The sequence below is a fragment of the Narcine bancroftii genome, chromosome 7, assembly GCF_036971445.1.
Source record: "Narcine bancroftii isolate sNarBan1 chromosome 7, sNarBan1.hap1, whole genome shotgun sequence".
NCBI lineage: Eukaryota > Metazoa > Chordata > Chondrichthyes > Torpediniformes > Narcinidae > Narcine > Narcine bancroftii.
In genome coordinates this window covers 210,269,910-210,291,569 of record NC_091475.1, presented here as the reverse complement: position 1 = coordinate 210,291,569, position 21,660 = coordinate 210,269,910, and the positions used below count along the sequence as shown (strand labels likewise).

General features: G+C 46.2%; 2 protein-coding genes across 4 annotated transcripts in view; one reads left to right on the top strand and one right to left on the bottom strand.

Moving 5' to 3' along the window:
- The window catches only part of LOC138739658 (transmembrane protein 164-like), a 60,989-nt gene that overhangs the window by 9,876 nt on the left and 29,453 nt on the right, over positions 1 to 21,660 (bottom strand). The window contains exons 3-6 of the mRNA XM_069892164.1: positions 17,262 to 17,311; positions 10,486 to 10,552; positions 5,757 to 5,835; positions 4,518 to 4,618 (exon numbers count right to left, since the gene is read on the bottom strand). Of these exons, the coding sequence (XP_069748265.1) occupies positions 4,518 to 4,618; positions 5,757 to 5,835; positions 10,486 to 10,552; positions 17,262 to 17,311 (297 nt within the window). The remainder of the gene's footprint in view (positions 1 to 4,517; positions 4,619 to 5,756; positions 5,836 to 10,485; positions 10,553 to 17,261; positions 17,312 to 21,660) is intronic.
- Positions 13,837 to 19,787, top strand: LOC138739657 (protein GrpE-like). 3 transcript variants are annotated; one of them, XM_069892162.1, is made up of 3 exons: positions 13,837 to 14,619; positions 17,028 to 17,102; positions 18,130 to 19,787. In XM_069892162.1, the coding sequence occupies exon 3, from the start codon at positions 18,692 to 18,694 to the stop codon at positions 19,544 to 19,546; it is 855 nt and encodes a 284-aa protein (XP_069748263.1). In that variant the 5' UTR covers positions 13,837 to 14,619; positions 17,028 to 17,102; positions 18,130 to 18,691; the 3' UTR covers positions 19,547 to 19,787. The 3 variants fall into 3 exon arrangements, with proteins under 3 accessions (XP_069748263.1, XP_069748261.1, XP_069748262.1); XM_069892160.1 differs by having other exon boundaries at positions 13,837 to 16,436; XM_069892161.1 differs by having other exon boundaries at positions 13,837 to 16,659.

Sequence of the window (21,660 nt, the reverse complement as noted above, 5' to 3'; positions counted from 1 at the left end):
TCTCCTCAGGGATCGGTGCCGGGACCATTGCTGTTTGTCATCTAGATCAGTGATAATGTGGTAAATTGGATCAGCAGGTTTGCAGATGACACTAAGATTGGAGGCGTTGTGGACACTGAAGGTTATATAAGCTCGTAGATGGACCTGGACCATTTGGAAAAATGGGTTGAAAAATAGCAGATGGAATTTAATGCAGACAAGTGTGAGGTGTTGCATTTTGGAAGGACAAACCAAGAAAGGACGTGCAGGGTGAATGGTTGGACACTGAGGAGTGCGGTAGAACAGAGGGATCTGGGAATATAGAGACATAATTCCCTGAAAGTGGTGTCACGGGTGGACAGGGTTGTAAAGAGAGCTTTTGGCATCTTGGCCTTCATAAATCAAAGTATTGAATACAGGAGTTGGAATGTTATGGTAAAATTTTACAAGACATTGAAGTGGCCACATTTAGAGTATCGTGCAGTTTACAGTTGTTTGAGTACAGTTTACAGTTACCAGTAATTAGAAATTCTTCCTGGCCTGCAGGAAAAAGGATCTGAAAGAGAGGGGGAGAAAGAGAGAGGGGTGGGGGGGGGGAAGAAAGAGTGAGAGAGGGGGGAGAAAGAGGGAGAGAGGAGGGAGAAACTTTGAATATTGTCTTAGAAGGCGAGAAGGATTGAATTCAAGATGAAAGAGGTTCTGCTGCAACTCTACAAAGTCCTGGTGAGGCCGCACCTGGAGAACTATGCGCTCCTTCCATAAGAAAGGACATATGTACCAGGTTGATTCTGCAATTTAAAGGGTTATCTCAGGAGGAATGTTGCTTACACTGGTTGGCGCGACTAGAACTAGGGGAAAGAAACTCAAGATTCAGGGGAGTAGATTTAGGATGGAGATGAGGAGGAACTGGTTCTCCCAGAGAGTAGCAAATCGGTGCAATAATTTGCCCAAGGAAGCCTCACAAAGTATTGAAGAGACAGAGAAAGATTTTTTTAAAATAATATGGAAATGAAGAGTGATGGGGAACAGGGAGGTAGATGGAGCTGGGTCCACGGCCAGATCAGCCACAATCTTGTTCAATAGCAGACGGAGCAGGCTCTGTGGGTCGGATGGCCAATTCCTGCTCCTGTTTTTTATGTTCTTACAGAGACCACAAAACATAGGAGTGGAATTAGGCCATTCAGCCCACATATAGTAAAGTATTTACTATACTTTTCAACCCTGTTCTCCTACCTTAATCCCTTTCCTAATCAAGAACATATCTGCCTCCATCTAAATACTCCCATGACCTGGCCTCCCCAACTGTATGGGGCATTGAATCTCATAGATTCACTTCCCCCCCCACCTCCCTTCCTAGGTAAAGAAATTCCTCCTCATCTCTGTTCTAAAGGGATGTTTTTGTATTCTGAGGTTGTGCCCACTGGTCCCGGACTCCGCCACCACAGGAAACATCCCCTCCATGTCAACTCTATTCAGGACTTTCAGTGTTCAATAGGGTTCAATGAGACCACAGCCTACTCTCCACCCCCCCCCGCTCCCCACCGCTGCAAAGGCCATCTACAAATTTGCGGATGATACCGCGGTCATCAGCAGAATCACAGATGGCAATGAGGAAGTGTACAGGAGGGAGATTGATCAGCTAGTTGAGAGGCGTCACAACAACCTTCCAATGGGCACCATGGTCAGTGTAGCGATTAGCTCAACGCCTTTACAGCGCCAGCGATCGGGACTAGAGTTTGAATCCTGTGCTGTCTGTAAGGAGTTTGTAGATTCTCCCCGTGGGTTTTCTCCGGGGGCTCTGGTTTCCTCCCACTGTTCAAAAAGTACTAAGATGGCCTGCTACTGCACTGCATGTCTAAATTAAAATTAAAAAGTTAGCAAAATTAAGGAGCTGATCACGGACTTCAGTAGGAGGGAAATCTGGAGAACACGAAGCAGCCTTCATTGTGGGGTCAGCGGTGGAGATGGTAAAGAACTTCAAATTCTTGGGTGTCAGCATCTCTGAAGGCCTGTCCTGGGGCCTCCATGTCAATACCATCATGAAGAAGGCTCGTCAGCGGCGATACTTTGTGAGGAGTTTGAGAAGATTCGGCATGCCACCGAAGACTTGCAAATTTCTACAGGTGAACCGTTGGGAGGATTCAGACCAGTTGCATCACTGTCTGGTGCAGAGGGGCCAATGCACAAAACAGGAAAAGACTACAGAGGGTTGTGAACTCGACCATTGCCATCACGGGCACCAGTCTTCACACCGTCGAGGACGTCTGTTAGAGATGTTGTCTTAAGAAATCAGCCTCTATCCTCAAGGACCACCACCGCCCAGGCTCAGGTCCAGGAGCCTGAAGACGAGCATCCAACGGTACATAAACAGCTTCCTCCCCTCCACCATCAGATTTCTGAACGGACAAGGAACCTCACTAATTCTGTTTTAAATCTTGTATTTATGTAATCATAATTTCATAGTAATTTTGCACCTTTTTCTGCACAACACTGCTGCCTCAAAACAACAACACATGTTTATGACAATAAACCAGATTCTGGTTCAGAATTTATGGGCCCCCTTCCCTGTGAAGCAGCAGCCTTGTTGATTTCTCCCTTACTTCTCCCCTACCGACTACATTTAAAAAAATGTTTTATGATTTCAGTCCATGGCTCACAGGGCCGTTTGTCCCCATTGAGAATGGCTGGTTCACTGATACCAGGCCCTTCCGGCCCAAATACACCCATCATCCATGTGGCCAATTAATCTATTAAAACTGACTCGGAAACCTTGACTGGTCCCTTATCTAAAACTACCTTTCTTCACTTGAGACCCTCCCAATATTTGAACTTCTCATCATCAACTCTCTCAAGCACCTTCATAATCCTGTATATTTTAATAAGATCGCCTCTCATTCTCTAAACTCATTCTCTAAACTCTGCAGAATACAATCTGTTTACCCCAGTGGTTCCCAACCTTTTCCTTCCCATTCACATCCCACTTTAAGTAATCCTTATGCCATCGGTGTTCTGTGATTAGTAAGGGATTGCTTAAGGTGGGATGTGAGTGGGAAGAAAAAGTTTGAAAACCATTGTTTGAATCGTCCCTCATTGACTCGTTATGTGCACGGTTTCAGAACTCCAAAGGAAATGGGCCAATGACAACTGTTTTCAAGCAAAATATTTCAGTAACAATTGGGTCTAGAGCAACAATTCTCAACCTTTTCTTTCCACTCACATCCCACCTTACGTAATCCCTATGCCATCGGTGCTCTGTGATTAGTAAGGGATTACTAATCAAGAACCTAGCAATCTCTCCCTTAAATACACCCAATGACCTGGCCTCCACAACCACCTGTGGCAACGAATTCCACAGATTCACCACCCTCTGGCTGAAGAAATTCCTCCGCATCTCGGTTCTAAGACACCCTTCAATCCTGAAGTTGTGCCCTATTGTCCTAGACCATGGGAAACAAACTTTCTACATCTACTCTGTCCACGCCTTTCAATGAGATCCCCCCTCCCCCCATTCTCCTAAACACTAACGAGTACAGGCCAAGAGCTGTCAAACCCTCCTCATGATACCCCTCTCATTCCTGGAATCACCCTTGTGAACCTCCTCTGAACCCTCTCCAATGTCAGCACATCCCTTCTTACATGAGGAGCCCAAAACTGCTCACAATACTCTACATGAGGTCTCCCCAGGGCCTCAACATCACATCTCTGCTCTTAGATTCTACTCCTCTTGAAATGAACGCCAGCATCGCATTTGCCTTCTTCACCACCAACTCAACCTGAAAGTTCACCTTCAGGCCGTCCTGCACGAGGACTCCCAGGGCCCTTCGCATAATGGATATTTTCAATTTTCTCTCCATTTAGAAAATATTTTTCCCATTTATTATTAATATAAAAATACTTCCTAAATTCCAAACTCTGCAATAATTCCCTGTTGTGATTCATTCAACTAAACCATCGTATACAATCTGACCTTCAACCATTGTGTCTTAACCTTCACACACAAATGAGCTCTATCAACCAAATTGTTATATACCATGCTCACCAGCGCAAGAGCCTGTAGAATGGTGTAGTGTTATATGCCAATGTTATATATCAAATTGTTATACACCATACTCACCAGCGCAAGAGCCTGTAGAATGGTGTAGTGTTATATACCAGTGTTATATACCAAATTGTTATTCTTTCTTTGGCTTGGCTTCGCGGACGAAGATTTATGGAGGGGGTAAGAAGTCCACGTCAGCTGCATGCTCGTTTGTGGCTGACAAGTCCGATGCGGGACAGGCAGACACGATTGCAGCGGTTGCAGGGGAAAATTGGTTGGTTGGGGTTGGGTGTTGGGTTTTTCCTCCTTAGCCTTTTGTCAGTGAGGTGGGCTCTGCGGTCTTCTTCAAAGGAGGTTGCTGCCCGCCAAACTGTGAGGCGCCAAGATGCACGGTTTGCATCTTGACCAAATTGTTATATACCAGTGTTATATACCAGTGTTATATACCAAATTGTTATATACCAGTGTTATATACCAAATTGTTATATACCATACTCACCAGCGCAAGAGCCTGTAGAATGGTGTAGTGATAGAGAAAGAGTATTCCTGTAGCCAGCACTGCCCAGCTGAAGTCTCCTAAAGGCTCTGGGCTGTATATACCTAGAAAATGGAGATTAAATTAATCTACAACATGGTAGAAGAAGACCTGGCCATTGAAAATTGTCCTGCCCCAAATACCCCAATTAACCTACCATTTTTGGAGGGTGGGAGAAAACCAGAGCACCCCGAGGAAACCCACGCACACACATTAAGAACGTACAAACTCCTTACAGACAGCGCCAGGTTCAAATCCAGGTTACTGGCGCTGTAGTGTTGCACTAACCGCTACACTAACCATGATGTCTCTCTGACAGAGAGAGAGAGAGAGAGAGAGAGAGAGAGAGAGAGAGAGAGAGAGAGAGAGAGGGGGGGGGGGAAGAGGGAGGGAGGAGAGAGAGGGAAAGAGTAGGAGGGAGAAGGAGAGAGAGGGAGGGAGTAGGAGAGAGAAGGGGTGGAGAGTGGGGGAGGGGCGAGGGGGGAGAGGGAGATGACAATAAACTTGAATTTGAGTTTCTTGAGCTTCTCAGTACACTGAATCACCTGTGTCCCTCTCGGATACATTGATACCACTGCAGTTCATCTTCAATATCACACAAAACGTGGAGTGTTATCAAACCCATTCTGACCCTGACAATAGGTGGAGGCATTAGGGCAGGTGACCAGAAGTTCAAAGTGGGAGAGGGAGAGAGAGAAGGTGGGAGAGGAGGGTGCGCTGCACCGAGATGTGAAATCCTCTCAGAGGACAAAAAGATCCATCTAATCCTCATACAGAATTTTTTCTTCCTGCTGTCAGTTCTTATCCATCAACTAAAATTATCTCGCTGGGGACTGGGGGCGAGGCGGTGTGTGTGTGTGTGTGTTTGAGTATGCGTGGGGTGTGTGTGTGTGTGTTTGAGTTGCGTGGAGTATGTGTGTGTGTGTGTGTGTGTGTGCATGTGCGTGTGTGTGTGTGTGTGTGTGTGTGTGTGTGTGTGTGTGTGTGTGTGCATGTGCGTGTGCGTGTGTGTGTGTGTGTGTGTGTGCGTGCGTGCGTGCGTGCGTGCGTGCGTGCGTGCGTGCGTGCGTATGTGCATTTGACATGTGAATACTGGCTGCTACATTTACTACAGGATTAATAGTAGCCAATTTCACAGAAATTATTAGTTCCAAGGTATCACGGAAATGTAACCCCATCAGCAGGTAACATCAGAATCCTTACCCCCTTTGTGGAGAAGGTAAAATGGAACAACGTACATCAGGATGTGCTGGACATAATACACCTCAGTTTCGAACGGAAGCTGGAAGCAAGGACAGAGAAATTACCACTGTGACACCAAGTTCCTGCAGAGAACCACAGAAAACTGGAGAATACAGACACCGTGGATGCGGGAAGCTTTATTGGAGGACTGTCGTGTGGGGAGATTGGAGAGGCTGTGGCTGTTCTCAGACCACTGGAAGTTTCAAAGGGAGATCTGATAAAAAACTTTCCTCAACCCCTTCTTCTTTAACTCCCCTCCCCCACCACCCCCACCCTTTGGCAGCTTTTAGTGACTTGTCCTAACATCTCCCAGCTCTGCTCGCCATCATAGCTGGAGAGTTAGCGTGGCGGTTTGCACCACGCATTTACAGCGCCAGGAACCCGGGTTAGAATCCAGCACTATCTCTAAGGAGTTTCCACGTTCTCCTTGTGACCTGCGTGGATTTTCCCAGATTCTCTACCCCCCCAAAATGTATGCGGTTAATAGGGTGTAACTGGGCAGCATGGGCTCGTAAGCTGGAAGGGCCTGTTACCGTGCTGCATCGTTAAGTGCAAATCATTTGGCCATCGATCTTGTGCCTTGCCTCAGGACTTACAGACACATGAAAGATCAAGTTCAAGTTTATTGTTATCCAATTACACAGTACAACCCAACGAAACAGCATTCTCTGGCCCTCAGTGCACAACACGCAGATGTGCAACCAAACATATGGACAAACAATACATACACACAACAAATATACACGTATATATTTTTAAAAAATACTGCTTTGTACAAATGAGAGTCTCGGAGGGTCAGTGGGAGCAGTTCCTTTGGTTGTTCAGCGTTCTTCCTGCCCCATGGGAAGGAGCTGTTCCTCAGCCTGGTGGCGCTGGCTCTGATCCTCCTGTATCTCTTCCCTGATGGGAGCAGCTGAAAGATGCTGCCTGAAAGGTGGAAAGGGTCCTCAACGATTATGCCCATCCGCTTCAGACAATTATCCTGGTAGATCACGCCGATGAGGGAGACGCCAGTGATCCTCTCTGCCACTCTGCCAGTCCTGTGGATTGATCACCGATCCATTTTCCTGCAGCAACTGTACCGCACTGTGATGCAGCCGGCCAGGACGCTCTCAATAGATGTCTTTATGTTTGGGAACTTTAGTGTAGTTAAGTTACCTCCCAGTTTCCTGTTAACTGGTGCCCCTCCCACTTTCACTGCATAATTTCTTTCCTCTCTGACTCCACCCCCCCCTTTTTAATTCAGACCCCAGCCTGCCTTTTTCTAATGAATGGCCAGGCCTGGAACAAACAGCAGAAACAGGGCCTTTGGCCCATTCAGTCTGTGCCAAGCTATTATCCCATTGAACTCCACCCAGACCATAGCCCTCCATACCTTTCCCAACTATGCACCTGTCCAAATTTTCTTAAATGTTAAAATTGAACCAGCGTTCACTTCAGCTGGCAGCTCATTCCACAACTCCCACCACTCTCTGTGTGAAGAAGTTCCCTCTAAACTCTTCCCCTTTCACCCTTAACCCATGTCCTCTGGCTTGTATCTCACCTACCCTCAGTGGAAAAAGCTGATCTACATTTACTCTGTCTGTCCCCCTTATAATTTTAAATACCTCCATCATATCTCCCCTCATTCTTCTCTGCTCCAGAGAATAAAGTCCTAACCTGTTTAACCTTTCCCTGTAACTCAGTTCCTGACGTCCCGGCAACATCCTAGTAATCCTTCTTTGCACTCTCCCATCAATCTGACTGCTCCTTTTCAGTTCCTGATTTAATTTATGTAACTTTAATTTAGTTTTAAAGATACAACACAGTAACAGGTCCTTCCAGCCCATGAGCGCACATAGCCCAAATACACCCATGTGACCAATTATGCCTGGGGAACGCAGGAAGAAACCGGAGCACCCGGAGGAAACCCACGCAGGTCATGGGGAGAACATACAAACTCCTTACAGACAGCTGGGATTCTAAACAGGTTCGCTGGCACTGGTAACAGCTTTGGAATGCAGGTGGAAACCTGAACTCCAGGAGGAAACCCATGCAGGTAATGGGGAGAATGTACAAACTCCTTACAGATAGTGCTGGAATTGAACTCGGGTCGTTGACGCTGTAATCTTTGGCTTGGCTTCGCGGACGAAGATTTATGGAGGGGTAAAATGTCCACGTCAGCTGCAGGCTCGTTGGTGGCTGACAAGTCCGATGCGGGACAGGCAGACACGGTTGCAGCGGTTGCAGGGGAAAATTGGTTGGTTGGGGTTGGGTGTTGGGTTTTTCCTCCTTTGTCTTTTGTCATTGAGGTGGGCTCTGCGGTCTTCTTCAAAGGAGGTTGCTGCCCGCCGAACTGTGAGGCGCCAAGATGCACGGTTTGAGGCGATATCAGCCCACTGGCGGTGGTCAATGTGGCAGGCACCAAGAGATTTCTTTAGGCAGTCCTTGTACCTCTTCTTTGGTGCACCTCTGTCACGGTGGCCAGTGGAGAGCTCGCCATATAACACGATCTTGGGAAGGCGATGGTCCTCCATTCTGGAGACGTGACCTACCCAGCGCAATTGGATCTTCAGCAGCGTGGATTCGATGCTGTACTTCGATGTTAGGGATGAAGTCGCTCCAATGAATGTTGAGGATGGAGCGGAGACAACGCTGGTGGAAGCGTTCTAGTTGTTGCGCTAAACACACTGCCCATAACCACACTACCCTCACAGAATTATCTGGCAACATCCTCTCAACAGATGACTATGGTACCTTCTTGGACTAATATTACAATCCCGCCACCAACCACCCACCCCCCCCAAACTCCCGGAACACTGAGCTGTCAGTCCTAGCTCTCCCTCAATCACGGCTCAGGTATGGCTACAACATCCCACTGTTCTGTTCCGATCCACACTCAGCACGTCCGCTTTCCCCATCAAACTTCTTGTATTAAAATAAACAGAAAGTTTACCCATCTCATCTCTCCGCTTGGCCTCCACCATTCTCCTCTGCTTCTATGAGACCATAAGACCAAGAAGCAGAAATGGGCCACTCAGCCCATCAAGTCCACCCTGTCATTCAATCATGAGCTGATCCATTTCCCCACTCCGCCCCACTGCCCGGCCTTCTCCCCATAACCTTTGATGCCCTGGCTGATTAAGAATCTATCAATCTCTGCCTTAAATACACCCAATGGCCCGGCCTTCACAACCGCCTGTGGTAACAAATTCCACAGATTCACCACCCTCTGACTGAAAAAATTCCTTTGGAGTTCTGAAACCGTGTACATAACGAGCCAATGAGGGACGATTAAAACAGTGGTTTTCAAACTTTTTCTTTCTATCCACATCCCACCTTTAGCAATCCCTTACTAATCACAGACCCCCGATGGCAGAGGGATTACTTAAGGTGGAATGTGAGTGGAAAGAAAATTATTGAAACTACTGCCCTTTCTACATCTACTCTGTCCAAGCCATTCAACATTTGAAATGCTTCAATCTCCTCATTCTCCTAAATTCCAACAAGTGCAGGGCCACTTTAACCAACTTCCTTGGCCTTCCTCATTCTCCTCAAGTTTTCCAGTCCTTCCCTCTTCACCTTGGATCCAGGCTCACTTCAGTCCTCCTGGGTGAATCCAGCAAATCTCCTGCCTGAATATTGGACCCCTTCAGTTCAGGTGTAGTCCTCTTCTCTTGTACAGGTCAGCTCTGCCCCAGAAGAGATCCTCCCTCCTTTACCAACTGCTCACCACGTGGTCTGCATGCTCTCTGCTCCTATTCCTACTCTCCCAGGCACGTGGCACTGCGGGCCTTGCAGAGATCACCATACCGGAGATCATAATTTAATCAAATTTTAATCATCCCACTTCCTATATACTTCTTGTTGGACTCCCCTACCTTGGGAGAAAGACTGTAACCATTAGGCAACCTGGCTGGCATAGCAGTTAGCACAATGCTGTTACAGCGCTAGAGATCAGGACCGCTGTCTGTACGGAGTTTGCTCGTTCTTTCCATGTCTCCGTGGGTTTTCCTGGGGGGGGGGTTCCAGTTTCCTCCCACCATTTGAAACATACAGAGGGTTGAGGGTCAATTGGGTGTAATCGGGTGGCACTGGCTCGTGGCCCAAAAGGGCCTATTACTGGGCTGTGTGTCTCAATTTATATAATTTATTTTTAAAAATGACCTTATCTGTGGCTAAAGTAATTTTATAAAGCGTCACAATATCATCCCTCAGCCTCCCTCACTGCAGGGAGAAAAAGTCCCAGCCTCATCAGTCTCTCCTTGTGACTCCATCCCTCCGGTCCCAGTCATGTCCTCGTGAATCTTTTTCTGCACCCTGAATGGATGGAGTCTTTGCCCAGAGTAGCGGGATCAATAACCAGAGGGCACAGGTTGAAGGTGGTGGGGTGGGGAGAGATTTAACACAAATCTGAGGGGTCACTTTCACCCCACACAGAGGATGGCGGGTGCACGGAACAGGTTTCTGGAGGAGGTGGTCGAGGCAGGTACTAATGGCAATGTTCAAGGAACATTTGGACGGATACATGGATAGAATGGGTTTGGAGAGATAATGGGCCAAATGCCAGCAGGTGGGTGGAGCATTTGGGTTGGCATGGGCAAGTTGGGCCAAAGCGCCTGTTTTCACGCTGCATGACTCCATCTATAACGTGGAGTGAACTCCAGGTCTGCATGGATGAAGAGCGACCTATTGCCCAAACCACACTCACCAGTCTGGTATTGATCACGGGAAACAGTAGGGCGAGTAGAGGTCCATTCAACATGTGCACATGTAACCTGAAAAAAACCACAAGAAATTACAACCCAGAAACACAAGTGTCTGCAACCTCCCAACTTTTCATAACAAACAATTTCTGCATGACAGCTTCATTCCTGCCGCAATCAGATTCCTTTTATCAGCTTGTAAATATGTGTGTTATGTCCATATACGGGTTTGCACAGTTTTACACCAAAGAATCCTTTGGCCCTTCTAGTCTGGGCCGGATATCTATTCCATTTGGTCCCAGTGACATGCACCATCGCCCTCCATACCCCTCACATCCAGAGAATCACAAAATTCTTCAGACACCATGACTGAAGTTAAAAAAACACAAAACGCTTAAGTTCAGCAAGTCAAACTGGGTTCTTTATGTAGCAAAAGCAAAGATACATCAGCGATGTCAATTAAAGGACACTGTTTGACCTGCTGGTCTTCTCCAGCATTTTGTGTTCCGACCCTCACGTCCATGTAACTATCCAATCGTCCCCTATATGCAGAAATCCGCCAGCTCGCTCCACACCCCCACCACTCTCTGCGTGAAGAGGTTCCCCTTAAACATCTCGCCTTTCACCCTTAACCCATGTCCTCCAGCTCTTGTCTAACCCAGCCTCAGTGGAAAAGGTCTGCTTGCATTTACCCCATCTATACTCCTCATCATTTTGTATACGTCCCCTCCTTCTCTCACACTCTTGCTTTTATTTATTTTTGGCTATGGCCCCCTTAGGACTCGGCTCAATGTTTATTGCCCCCCTTCCCTGTGAAGCAGCCAAGTTTAGTTGGGTTTTTTTTCTGTACTTTTACTGACTACATAAAAAACTTTATGATCTCAGTCCATGCTCCTCCCCCATAAATAAGCTGTGGCCCACATGGGGGAGGGTGCTTGTAAGGCCACCTTTAAGAATGGGGAATAAAGTGCGAACCTACTCAATATTTCCCTATATAACAGTTTGCACTGTTATACTCTACCCCACACTTTGACTTGTAACATTATACCCTACCCTCTTAGACTTACTGTCTCATTATTGCACCACCTGTTGTACTTAAGTATGAGTCGACTTGCCTGGATAGCGCACAAAAGAAAGCTTTCTGCTGTATCTTGATACATGTAACAATAAATAGTTCAACTCAACTAATGGAAAACCCATCATTTCGGTCCAGGGTTCTCAGAGTTAGTGTTGGTTAAACTAATGTTTGGATTTGAGATTCATACTGGTTCAGGGAGAAAGGGTTGCAGGTGTGGTCAGCAGGTTCTGAGGGGTTTCATGCACGAGATGGACAGAAAATCATAGAACAATACAGCACAGAAACAGGCCTCTTCGGCACTTCTAGTCTGTGCTGAACCTTTTTTGTTTCGCTTCCACTGACCTGCACCCAGTCCATAGCCCTCCAAACCTCTCCCATCCATGTACCTGTCCAAGTTCTTCTTAAATGTTAACATTGAGGCCGCATTCATCACCTCAGCTAGCAGGTCATTCCACACTCCCACCATTTTATGTGTGAGGAAGTTCCCTCTAAACTTTCCCCCTTTCACCCATAACCCATGTCTACTGGTTTGTATCTCACTCACCCTCAGTGGGAAAAGCCGATCTACATTTACTCTGTCTACTCCCCTCATAATTTTAAATATCAAATTTCTCCTCATTCTTCTCCCTGTAACTCAGTTCCTGAAGTCCGGGCAACATCCTAGTCAATCTTCTCTGCCCTCTTTCTATCTTATTGATATCTTTCCTGTAGTTAGGTGACCAAAACTGCACACAATCCTCCAAATTTGGCCTCACTAACATCAATGTCTTATACAACTTTGGGCCAACTTGCCCATGCTGACCAAAATGCCCCATCCACCTTTGGCCCATATGCCTCTAAAGCAGTCCTATCTGTCCAATTTTATTTCAAAACATTGCAATACGAAGATGATTTGGGGAATGAAAGGGTTATCAGATGAGGAGTGTTTGACCTGTACTCGACGGAATTTAGGAGAATGGGGGGGCTGGAATCTCACTGAAACATTTTAAATGTTGAAAGGCATGGACAGAGTTGACGCAGAAAAGTGTTTCACACCTTGGGAGAGTTGAGCACAAGAGGGCACAACTTCAAGATAGAAAGGCGTTTGCTTTGAACAGAGAGGCAGAGGAATTTTAGGAGGATGGGCGACATTTGTTGCCACGGGTGGTTGTGAAGGCCAGATCTGGGTGTATTTAAGGCAGCACAGTACAGGCCCTTCAGCCCTCGATGTTGTGCTGATCCATATATCCCTTTGATTAGCCAGGGCAGCAACAGTTATGGGGAGAAGGCTGAGTAGTGGGGCTGAGTGGGAAGAAGAATCAGCTCATGATTGAATGGAAAGGGTACCTTGATGGGCTATTTCTGCTACTCTGTCTCATGGTTAATAGTACCTGCGGCAACCACCTCCTTCAGCAGCCTCAGGTTCCTGTTAAATCTCTCCTCCACCCAACCTTAAACCCATGGTTACTGATCCCCTCCTCTGGGCAAAGACTCTGTGCGTTCACCCGATCTATTCCTCTCATGGTTTTGTCCATCTCTGTGAGATCGACCCTCATTCTCCTGTGTTTCAAGGAACAAAGGCCCAGCCTGGTCAACCTCAAGCCCCCCGAATCCTGGCGACATCCTCGTCAATTTTCTCTGTGCCCTCTCCTTTCCTGCCGCACGGCGACCAAAACGGAGCACAGCACTCCAAATGGGGCCTCACCAACGTATTACACAACTGCAAAACATGACCACCGACTTGAGGAGATTTGGAACATCACCAAAGACTCTAGCAAATTTGGAGGAAGAAGCTGATTGGAACAAGAGGTCAGGTGACCTGAGGAGCAGCGGCAGTTAGAATTTAAAAAAGGGGCGAGGCAGCAGCTAGAAATTGATTGGAACAAGAGGTCAGGTGACCTGAGTAGCAGCGGCAGTTAGAATTTAAAAAAGGGGTGAGGCAGCAGCTAGAAGCTGATTGGAACAAGAGGTCAGGTGACCTGAGGAGCAGCGGCAGTTAGAATTTAAAAAAGGGGCGAGGCAGCAGCTAGAAATTGATTGGAACAAGAGGTCAGGTGACCTGAGGAGCAGCGGCAGTTAGAATTTAAAAAAGGGGTGAGGCAGCAGCTAGAAGCTGATTGGAACAAGAGGTCAGGTGACCTGAGGAGCAGCGGCAGTTAGAATTTAAAAAAGGGGTGAGGCAGCAGCTAGAAGCTGATTGGAACAAGAGGTCAGGTGACCTGAGGAGCAGCGGCAGTTAGAATTTAAAAAAGGGGCGAGGCAGCAGCTAGAAGCTGATTGGAGCAAAAGGTCAGGTGACCTGAGGAGCAGCGGCAGTTAGAATTTAAAAAAGGGGCAAGGCAGCAGCTAGAAACTGATTGGAGGGAGAAGCTGAGTATAACAGTGAGTGGTCATTGAAGGAGAGGACTGAGTCAGAGTGTTACAGTGCTATATGTCTAAATTTAAAAAAAAATTAAATATTGACTGGTACTTCCATTTTGTAAAAGGCCTGGATGGCTTGGAGTTTGTCACACGTGTTCAGGAAAGTTTTCTAAATCAATATATAGAGGTAACAACTGGAGAGAGTACAAGACTGGATCTCCTATTAGGGAACGAGACAGGACAGGAGACAGAAGTATGTGTAGAGGAACATTTTGGGTCCAGTGATCATAATGCCATTAGTTTCAAGTTAATTATGGAGAAGGATGGGTCTGGGCCTCAGACCGAGATTTTAAATTGGAGTAAGTCCAATTTTGAGGAAATGAGAAAGGATCTAGAATGCGTGGGTTGGAATAAATTGTTTTTGGGCAAGGACGTGTGAGGTAAGTGGAGGACCTTCAAAGTTGACATTTTGAGAGAAAAGAGTTTGTATGTTCCTATCAGGATTAAAGACAAGATTAGCAGGCAGAGGAAACCTTGGTTTTGAGGGATATCAGGGATCCGGTCAGGTGTGTAACAGGTATCGGCCACATGGAACAAATTAGCTCATTGAAGAGTATAGAAAATGCAAGAAAAACCTCAAGAAGGAAATCATGAAGGCTAAAAGAAGACATGAGGTGGCTTTGGTAGACGATGCAAAGGAAAATCCTAAGATATTCTATAGGTATATTAAGAGCAAAAGGAGAGTAAGGGACAAAAACTGGTCCCCTTGAAGATCAGAGTGGTTGGCTTTGTATGGAGCCGAAAAAGATGGGGGGTGGGGGGGGGAGACCTTAATATTTTTTTCATCACTGTTCACTCAGGAAACAGGCACAGAATCGTGGGAAGTAAGGCAAACAAGCAGTGAGGTCATGGACCCCAAACAGATTAAAGAGGAGGAAGTGCTTGCTGCCTTAAAGCAAATAAGGGTAGATAAATCCCCAGGGCCCGACAAGATATTCCCTCAGACCTTGAGGGAGGCTAGTTCATAAATTGCAAGGACTATGGCAGAAATATTTAAAATGTCCTCAGCCAAGGGTGTTGTCTCGGAGGATTGAAGGGTAACTCAAGCTGTTTCATTGCTCAAAAAAGGCTGTAGGTAAATTATTGGAAGGTGTTCTAAGAGATCGGATATACAATTATTTGGATAGCCAGAAACTAATTAGGGATACTTAACATGGCTTTGAGCGTGGTAGGTCAAGTAAACCAATCTTATAGTTTTTCGAGGAGGTTCCCAGGAAAGTTGATGAAGTAAAGGCTGTGGATGGACTTTAGAAAGGCCTTTGACAAGGTCGCGCATGGGAGGTTAGTCAGGAAGGTTCAGACATTAGGTATTCATGGTGAAGTAGTGAAGTGGATTGGACAATGGGTGGACGGGAGAAGGCAGAGAGTAATGGTGGATGTTTGCTTCTCAGACTGTTGGCCTGTGACTAGTGGTTTGCCTCAAGGATCAGTGCTGGGACCATTGTTGTTTGTCATCTATATCAATGACCTGGATGTTAATGATGATCAGGTGTTCTGGACGGTGAAGAAAGTTTTTAAAGGTTTCAGAGGGATCTGGAACAGATGGAAAAAAGGGCTGAAAAATGGCCGATGGAATTTAATGCGGACAAGTGTGAGGTGTTGCATTTTGGAAGGACAATCCTAGATAAGTCATGGTTGGGCACTGAGGAATGCAGTAGAACAAAGGGATCTGGGAGAACAAATACATAATTCCCTGAAAGTGGCGTCACAGGGGGACAGGGTTGTAAAGAGAGCTTTTGACATCTTAGCCTTCATAAATCAAAGTATTGAGTACAGGAGTTGGGATGATAAAGTTGTATAAGACGTTGGTGAGGCCATATTTGGAGGATTGTGTGCAGTTTTGGTCACCAAACTACAGGAAAGATATCAATAAGATAGAAAGAGTGCAGAGAAGATTTACTAGGATTTTGCTGGGACTTCATGAGCTGAGTTACAGGGAAAGGTTCAACAGGTTAGGACTTTATTCCCTGGAGCGTAGAAGAATGAAGGGAGATTTGCTCGAGATATTTAAAATTTTGAGTGGTGGAGACAGAGTGAATGTAGGTCGGCTTTTTCCACTGAGGGTAGGTGAGATACAAACCAGAGGTCATGGGATAACAGTGAAAAGGGAAAGGTTTAGGGGGAACACAGAGAGTGGTGTGGGTGTGGAACGAGTTGCCAGCTGAGGTGATAAATGCAAGCTTAGTTTTCACATTGAAGAAGAATTCGGACAGGTACATGGATGGGAGGGCTATGGACTGGGTGCAGGTTAATGGGACTAGGCAACAAAAGGTTTAGCACAGACTAGGAGGGCTGAAGGGGCCGGTTTCTGTGCTGTAGTATTCTATGGTTGTAGGCATGGCGTGGAGCGCATTCTGACTGTTTGCATCATTGTCTGGTGTGGAGGTGCCAATGCACAGGATAGGAACAGGCTACAGAGAACCGTGAACTCGGCCAGTGCCATCATGGACATCACTCTGTAAAGGACGTTAACAGGAGGTAGTGTCTCAGGAAAGCAGCCTCTGTCATCAGGTCCCTTCGCCACCAAGCCCATGCCCTCTTCTTACTGCCTCCATCCAGAAGGAGGAACAGGGTGCCGAAAACGAGCACCCAGCGGCACAAAAGCAGCTTCTTCCCCTCCACCGTCAGCAGCACGGTCAGCGCGACGCTTTCACAGCGCCAGCGATCGGCACCAGACCAGGGTTCGAATCCCGAGCGCCCTGTAAGGAGTTTGTACATTCTCCCCCGTGTCTATGTGGGATTTCCCTGGGGGCTCTGGTTTCCACCCACAAAAACATGCTGGGGTGTAGGTTAATGGAGTGTAAATTGGTCGGCATGGACACGTGGGCTGAAATTGCCTGTTACCGTGCTGGACTTACATTTCTGAATGGACAATGAACCACAGACACTCCCTCCTTTCTCTTCTTTTGTGCTAATTTCTTCTTTTTAAACAGCGTATTTACGGAAATGTGATTAATATAAATTTTTACACATTATGCACAATAACGTGGCTGCAAAACAATAAATTTTGTGACATGTTCATGACAGTAGATTCAAATTCAGACCCTGATTCCCAACTTCTATAAACAGTACTCTGACTGATGAAGACTAATGTGCCAAAAGCTTTGATGACCACTTGATCTACCTGTGACGTCAACTTTCAAGGTATGATGTATTCCTGGATTCATGGTTCATGCAGCTCAAAGCATAGGGAGCAGAGTGATTGGGCACAAAGTTCTCCTTGCAAGGGTCTTGCTACGTTGGAAGCTCCTTGGGGCCATTAGAAATGATGGGGTGGGGGGGGGAGGGAGAAGCACCACTCACCTGAAGACAATGAAGACCAGACGACAGGGTGGGCAGGTCAGCAGGAATATCTGGAACAGAAACACAAGGTGAGCATGGTTGCACTCTAACCGGAACTCTGCAGAGCCAAGGAGGGATCCCCACCCTGAAGGCAGTTCACTTCACAAGCGCTGGAGAAACTCCACGGGTCACGCAGCGTCCATAGGATATGGAACAGGCCTTACACGCCCAAGCCTTTCTTCAAGGTATTATGAGGGGGGGGCAGGGGGAGGAGCACAGGCAAGAGGTCATAGGTGGAAGGGCAGAAGAGAAACAGCTGAGAAGTGATGCAATGAAAAAAAAAAGTGAAACACAAAGGTCTGCAGACACTCGTTGAAGTTAAAAAAAACACAACACTGGAGAAACTCAGCAGGTCAAACAGTGTCCTTTATACAGCAAAGAAAAAGGCACAGAACCAATGTCTCGGGCTTGAGCCCTTCATCAAGGTATTGTGTGATAAGGCGAGGGTTATAGCCCGCTGAATGGAAAGGAGTGGAGAGCTGGAGGCAAGGAGACAGAGGGGATGGGAAGAAGGGGAGCCAGAGAAGTTGATGTTAATGACATCTGGTTGGAGGATGCCCAGACGGTCTGTTCCTTTAATTGGGGGCGTCATGGTTGGTGCAATTCCTTTAGAGTGCCAGTGATCGGGACCAGGGTTTGAATCCCACGCTGTTTGCAAGGAGTTTGTAGGTTCTTCCCGTGTCTGCGTGGGTTTTCCCCGGGGGCTCCGGTTTCCTCCCACCGGTCGAAACGCGCTGGGGTTTTAGGTTTGTTGGGGGGGGGTGGGGGAAAGGGATCGTGAGTCGAAATGGCCTGCTAACATGCTGTATGTCTAAAATTTAATTTGCAGATGGATTCTGTTTGGCAGTGCAAGAGACCATGGGCAGACATGCTGATGTGGGAACGGCACATGGAATTGAAGTGGTTGGCTAGTGGGAGATCCCCACTATTACAGCGGATAGACCGAAGGTGCTCAGTGAACCAATCTCCCAGTCTGCTTCCAGTCTCTCCAATGTGGAGAGGGCCACAACGGGAGCGCAGGTTGGCCCCCACCCCCACAAAGTCGAAAGTGTTGCTTCAAGTCTGTTTGGGGTCCTGCATGGTGTGCGTGTAAAAGGGCCTTCATCTGCGTAGAAAGAAGGGAAAACAGAAGTGTTCTCATCACAGAGGGCAGGGAGAGGTTTGAACAGAATAAAGCAGGGTGGGAAAGCAGGGGGTAATGGCGTGCAGGAGTGGGCAGCAAGGCACAGACAGGTGATGACAAGGAACAGAAAGATGGAAGGAGTCACGTGATGGAGTAGTGGCCGGACGGTGACCTCCAGCCCTCTCCAGAAAAGTCGGGAAAAACAAGAGAAAATACAAAGGCATAGAAATAAAAGTTAAAGAAAAGTGAGTATAAAGGTGGAAAGAAGATGGCGACAAAAAAAGAAAAATCAAAATCAACGGTAAGAAGAGAGGAAGAGAAGACAACGGAGGAAGAAGGAGAAGGCCTTACCTGTCCGAAGAGGCCCGCTGTGGAGAGAGAAGCCCACTTCCTCAGGTCGGTAGAAAAAGAACTACAACAATGGCTCGCAGAGCCGAGTAAAAGTGCGCAACCGCACATGCGCGAGGAGTCGCGCATGCGCGATGCGCATGAAAAAAAACACACCGACGGGAGGGGGGACCAGCTGGGGAGTCGATCTCCACAGCCGGCAACGACAGCTGCAGAACACCTGCAGCAAGAAGAGACCACAGAAAACAATGAAAACAAGAAAGAAGAAAAGGAAAGGGCAACAAAGAAACAACAGATGGCCAACCCAGAGGAAGAAGAAGAGGAAGAATACAGTGAAATAGAAGAAGGGAAAGGCAAGGTAAAGGATATACTTGCTCTTGTTAGAGGATACATGGAGTCATTTAAAGAATGGCAAACACAGGAATTCAATGATTTAAGAAGAAGAATAAACAACACAGAAGAGAAAGTGAATAAAATAGATATGACCTTAACAGAAATGGGAAAGAAAATGGACAAGATGGAAGAACGGGCAGTAGCAGCAGAAATGGAGGTAGAAGACTTAAAAAAGAAATTGGAGGTATCTAATAAAAAAACTAAAGAGACACAAGAACTACTAGCTCAAAAAATAGATATAATGGAAAATTATAACAGAAGAAATAACATAAAGATAGTGGGCCTTAAGGAAGATGAAGAAGGCAAGAATATGAGGGAGTTTATAAAAGAGTGTTCGGCTCCGAATCATGGGTCCTCTACCGGCACCACCTACGGCTCCTAGAACGCTTCCACCAGCGTTGTCTCCGCTCCATCCTCAACATCCATTGGAGCGCTTACATCCCTAACGTCGAAGTACTCGAGATGGCAGAGGTCGACAGCATCGAGTCCACACTGCTGAAGATCCAGCTGCGCTGGGTGGGTCACGTCACCAGAATGGAGGACCATCGCCTTCCCAAGATCGTGTTATATGGCGAGCTCTCCACTGGCCACCGTGACAGAGGTGCACCAAAGAAAAGGTACAAGGACTGCCTAAAGAAATCTCTTGGTGCCTGCCACATTGACCACCGCCAGTGGGCTGATAACGCCTCAAACCGTGCATCTTGGCGCCTCACAGTTTGGCGGGCAGCAACCTCCTTTGAAGAAGACCGCAGAGCCCACCTCACTGACAAAAGGCAAAGGAGGAAAAACCCAACACCCAACCCCAACCAACCAATTTTCCCCTGCAACCGCTGCAATCGTGTCTGCCTGTCCCGCATCGGACTTGTCAGCCACAAACGAGCCTGCAGCTGACGTGGACTTTTTTACCCCCTCCATAAATCTTCGTCCGCGAAGCCAAGCCAAAGAAAAAAAGGATCCCTAAGACCCTAGGATGTCCAGAACTACAGCAAGAAATGGAAATAGAAAGGGCACATAGAGCATTGGCCTCTAAACCACAACCAGAACAAAAACCAAGATCTATTGTAGTAAAATTCCTAAGATATACTACAAGAGAAAAGGTTCTGGAGAAGACAATGGAAAAAGTAAGAGAGGGCAACAAACCACTGGAGTATAAAGGGCAAAAAATCTTCATTTATCCAGATATAAGTTTTGAACTCCTAAAGAAGAGAAAAGAGTTCAATACAGCAAAGGCGATTTTATGGAAGAAAGGGTATAAATTTATACTGAAGCATCCAGCGGTATTGAAAATATTTATTCCAGGACAACAAAACAGACTATTCTCGGATCCAGAAGAAGCACGAAAATTTGCAGAACAATTACAAAAATAGACTGAGGGATGAAGACGGGTAATGAGAGTAAAAATGATCACGATTGATATGTATGTGGGTAAAGACAAAAATAGACTGAGGGATGAAGACGGGTAATGAGAGTAAAAATGACCACGATTGATATGTATGCGGGTAAAGAGGTATAAGAGTGAATAGAGACAATGTGCATACGTGAATGTATCTGTAATTAGAGGAAAATATAGATAGTATAGACAAGAATTAATAAGGGAAGGTAATGGAATAGAGAGAATAAGGAGGGAATTAAAAGAGTGACCTTTGTGACATATGAAAAGTGAAATCTTTTCTGGGGGGGACTGGGTGGGGGAAAATAGCGGTCACTGCAAAATCAGTTGACGCTTGCGAGTGGATTCGCAAATCCAAATGGAGAGGGGAGATGTGGTTGTCCGACAAGGGATAAAGGACAACTCAGGAGGGGAAGGGGAGATTGGGGATAAAGAAGATAGAAATAGGAGAATAAGGAAAATGTTGGATGTTGTAGGAATGTTGTCTTGTAAAGAGTTGAAAATAAGAAAACAGAAATGGAAAAGGAGGAAAGGTAATGATGGAAAAACGGAAAGAGAAGATAAACAAAATATAAAATGGCTATGCTGAACTATATGACTTTAAATATTAATGGAATACATAACCAAATTAAAAGGAAGAAACTACTAAATTTACTGAAAAAGGAAAAAATAGATATAGCATTTGTCCAAGAAACACACTTAACTGAATTGGAGCACAAGAAATTAAAGAGAGATTGGGTAGGACATGTAACAGCAGCATCGTATAATTCAAAAGCAAGAGGAGTGGCTATATTAATTAGCAAAAATGTGCCATTTAAAATAGAAGAGGAAATAATAGATCCAGCAGGGAGATATGTTATGATAAAATGTCAGATATATTCGGAGCTTTGGAATCTACTTAATATATATTCACCTAACGAAGAAGATCAAAAGTTTATGCAAGATATCTTTTTGAAGGTAGCTAATACGCAAGGGAACATACTAATAGGAGGGGATTTCAATCTGAATTTGGATCCAAATATGGATAAAACGGGGAAAAAAATTAACAGGAAGAACAAAGTAACCAAATTTATAATTAAATCAATGCAAGAAATGAAACTTGTGGA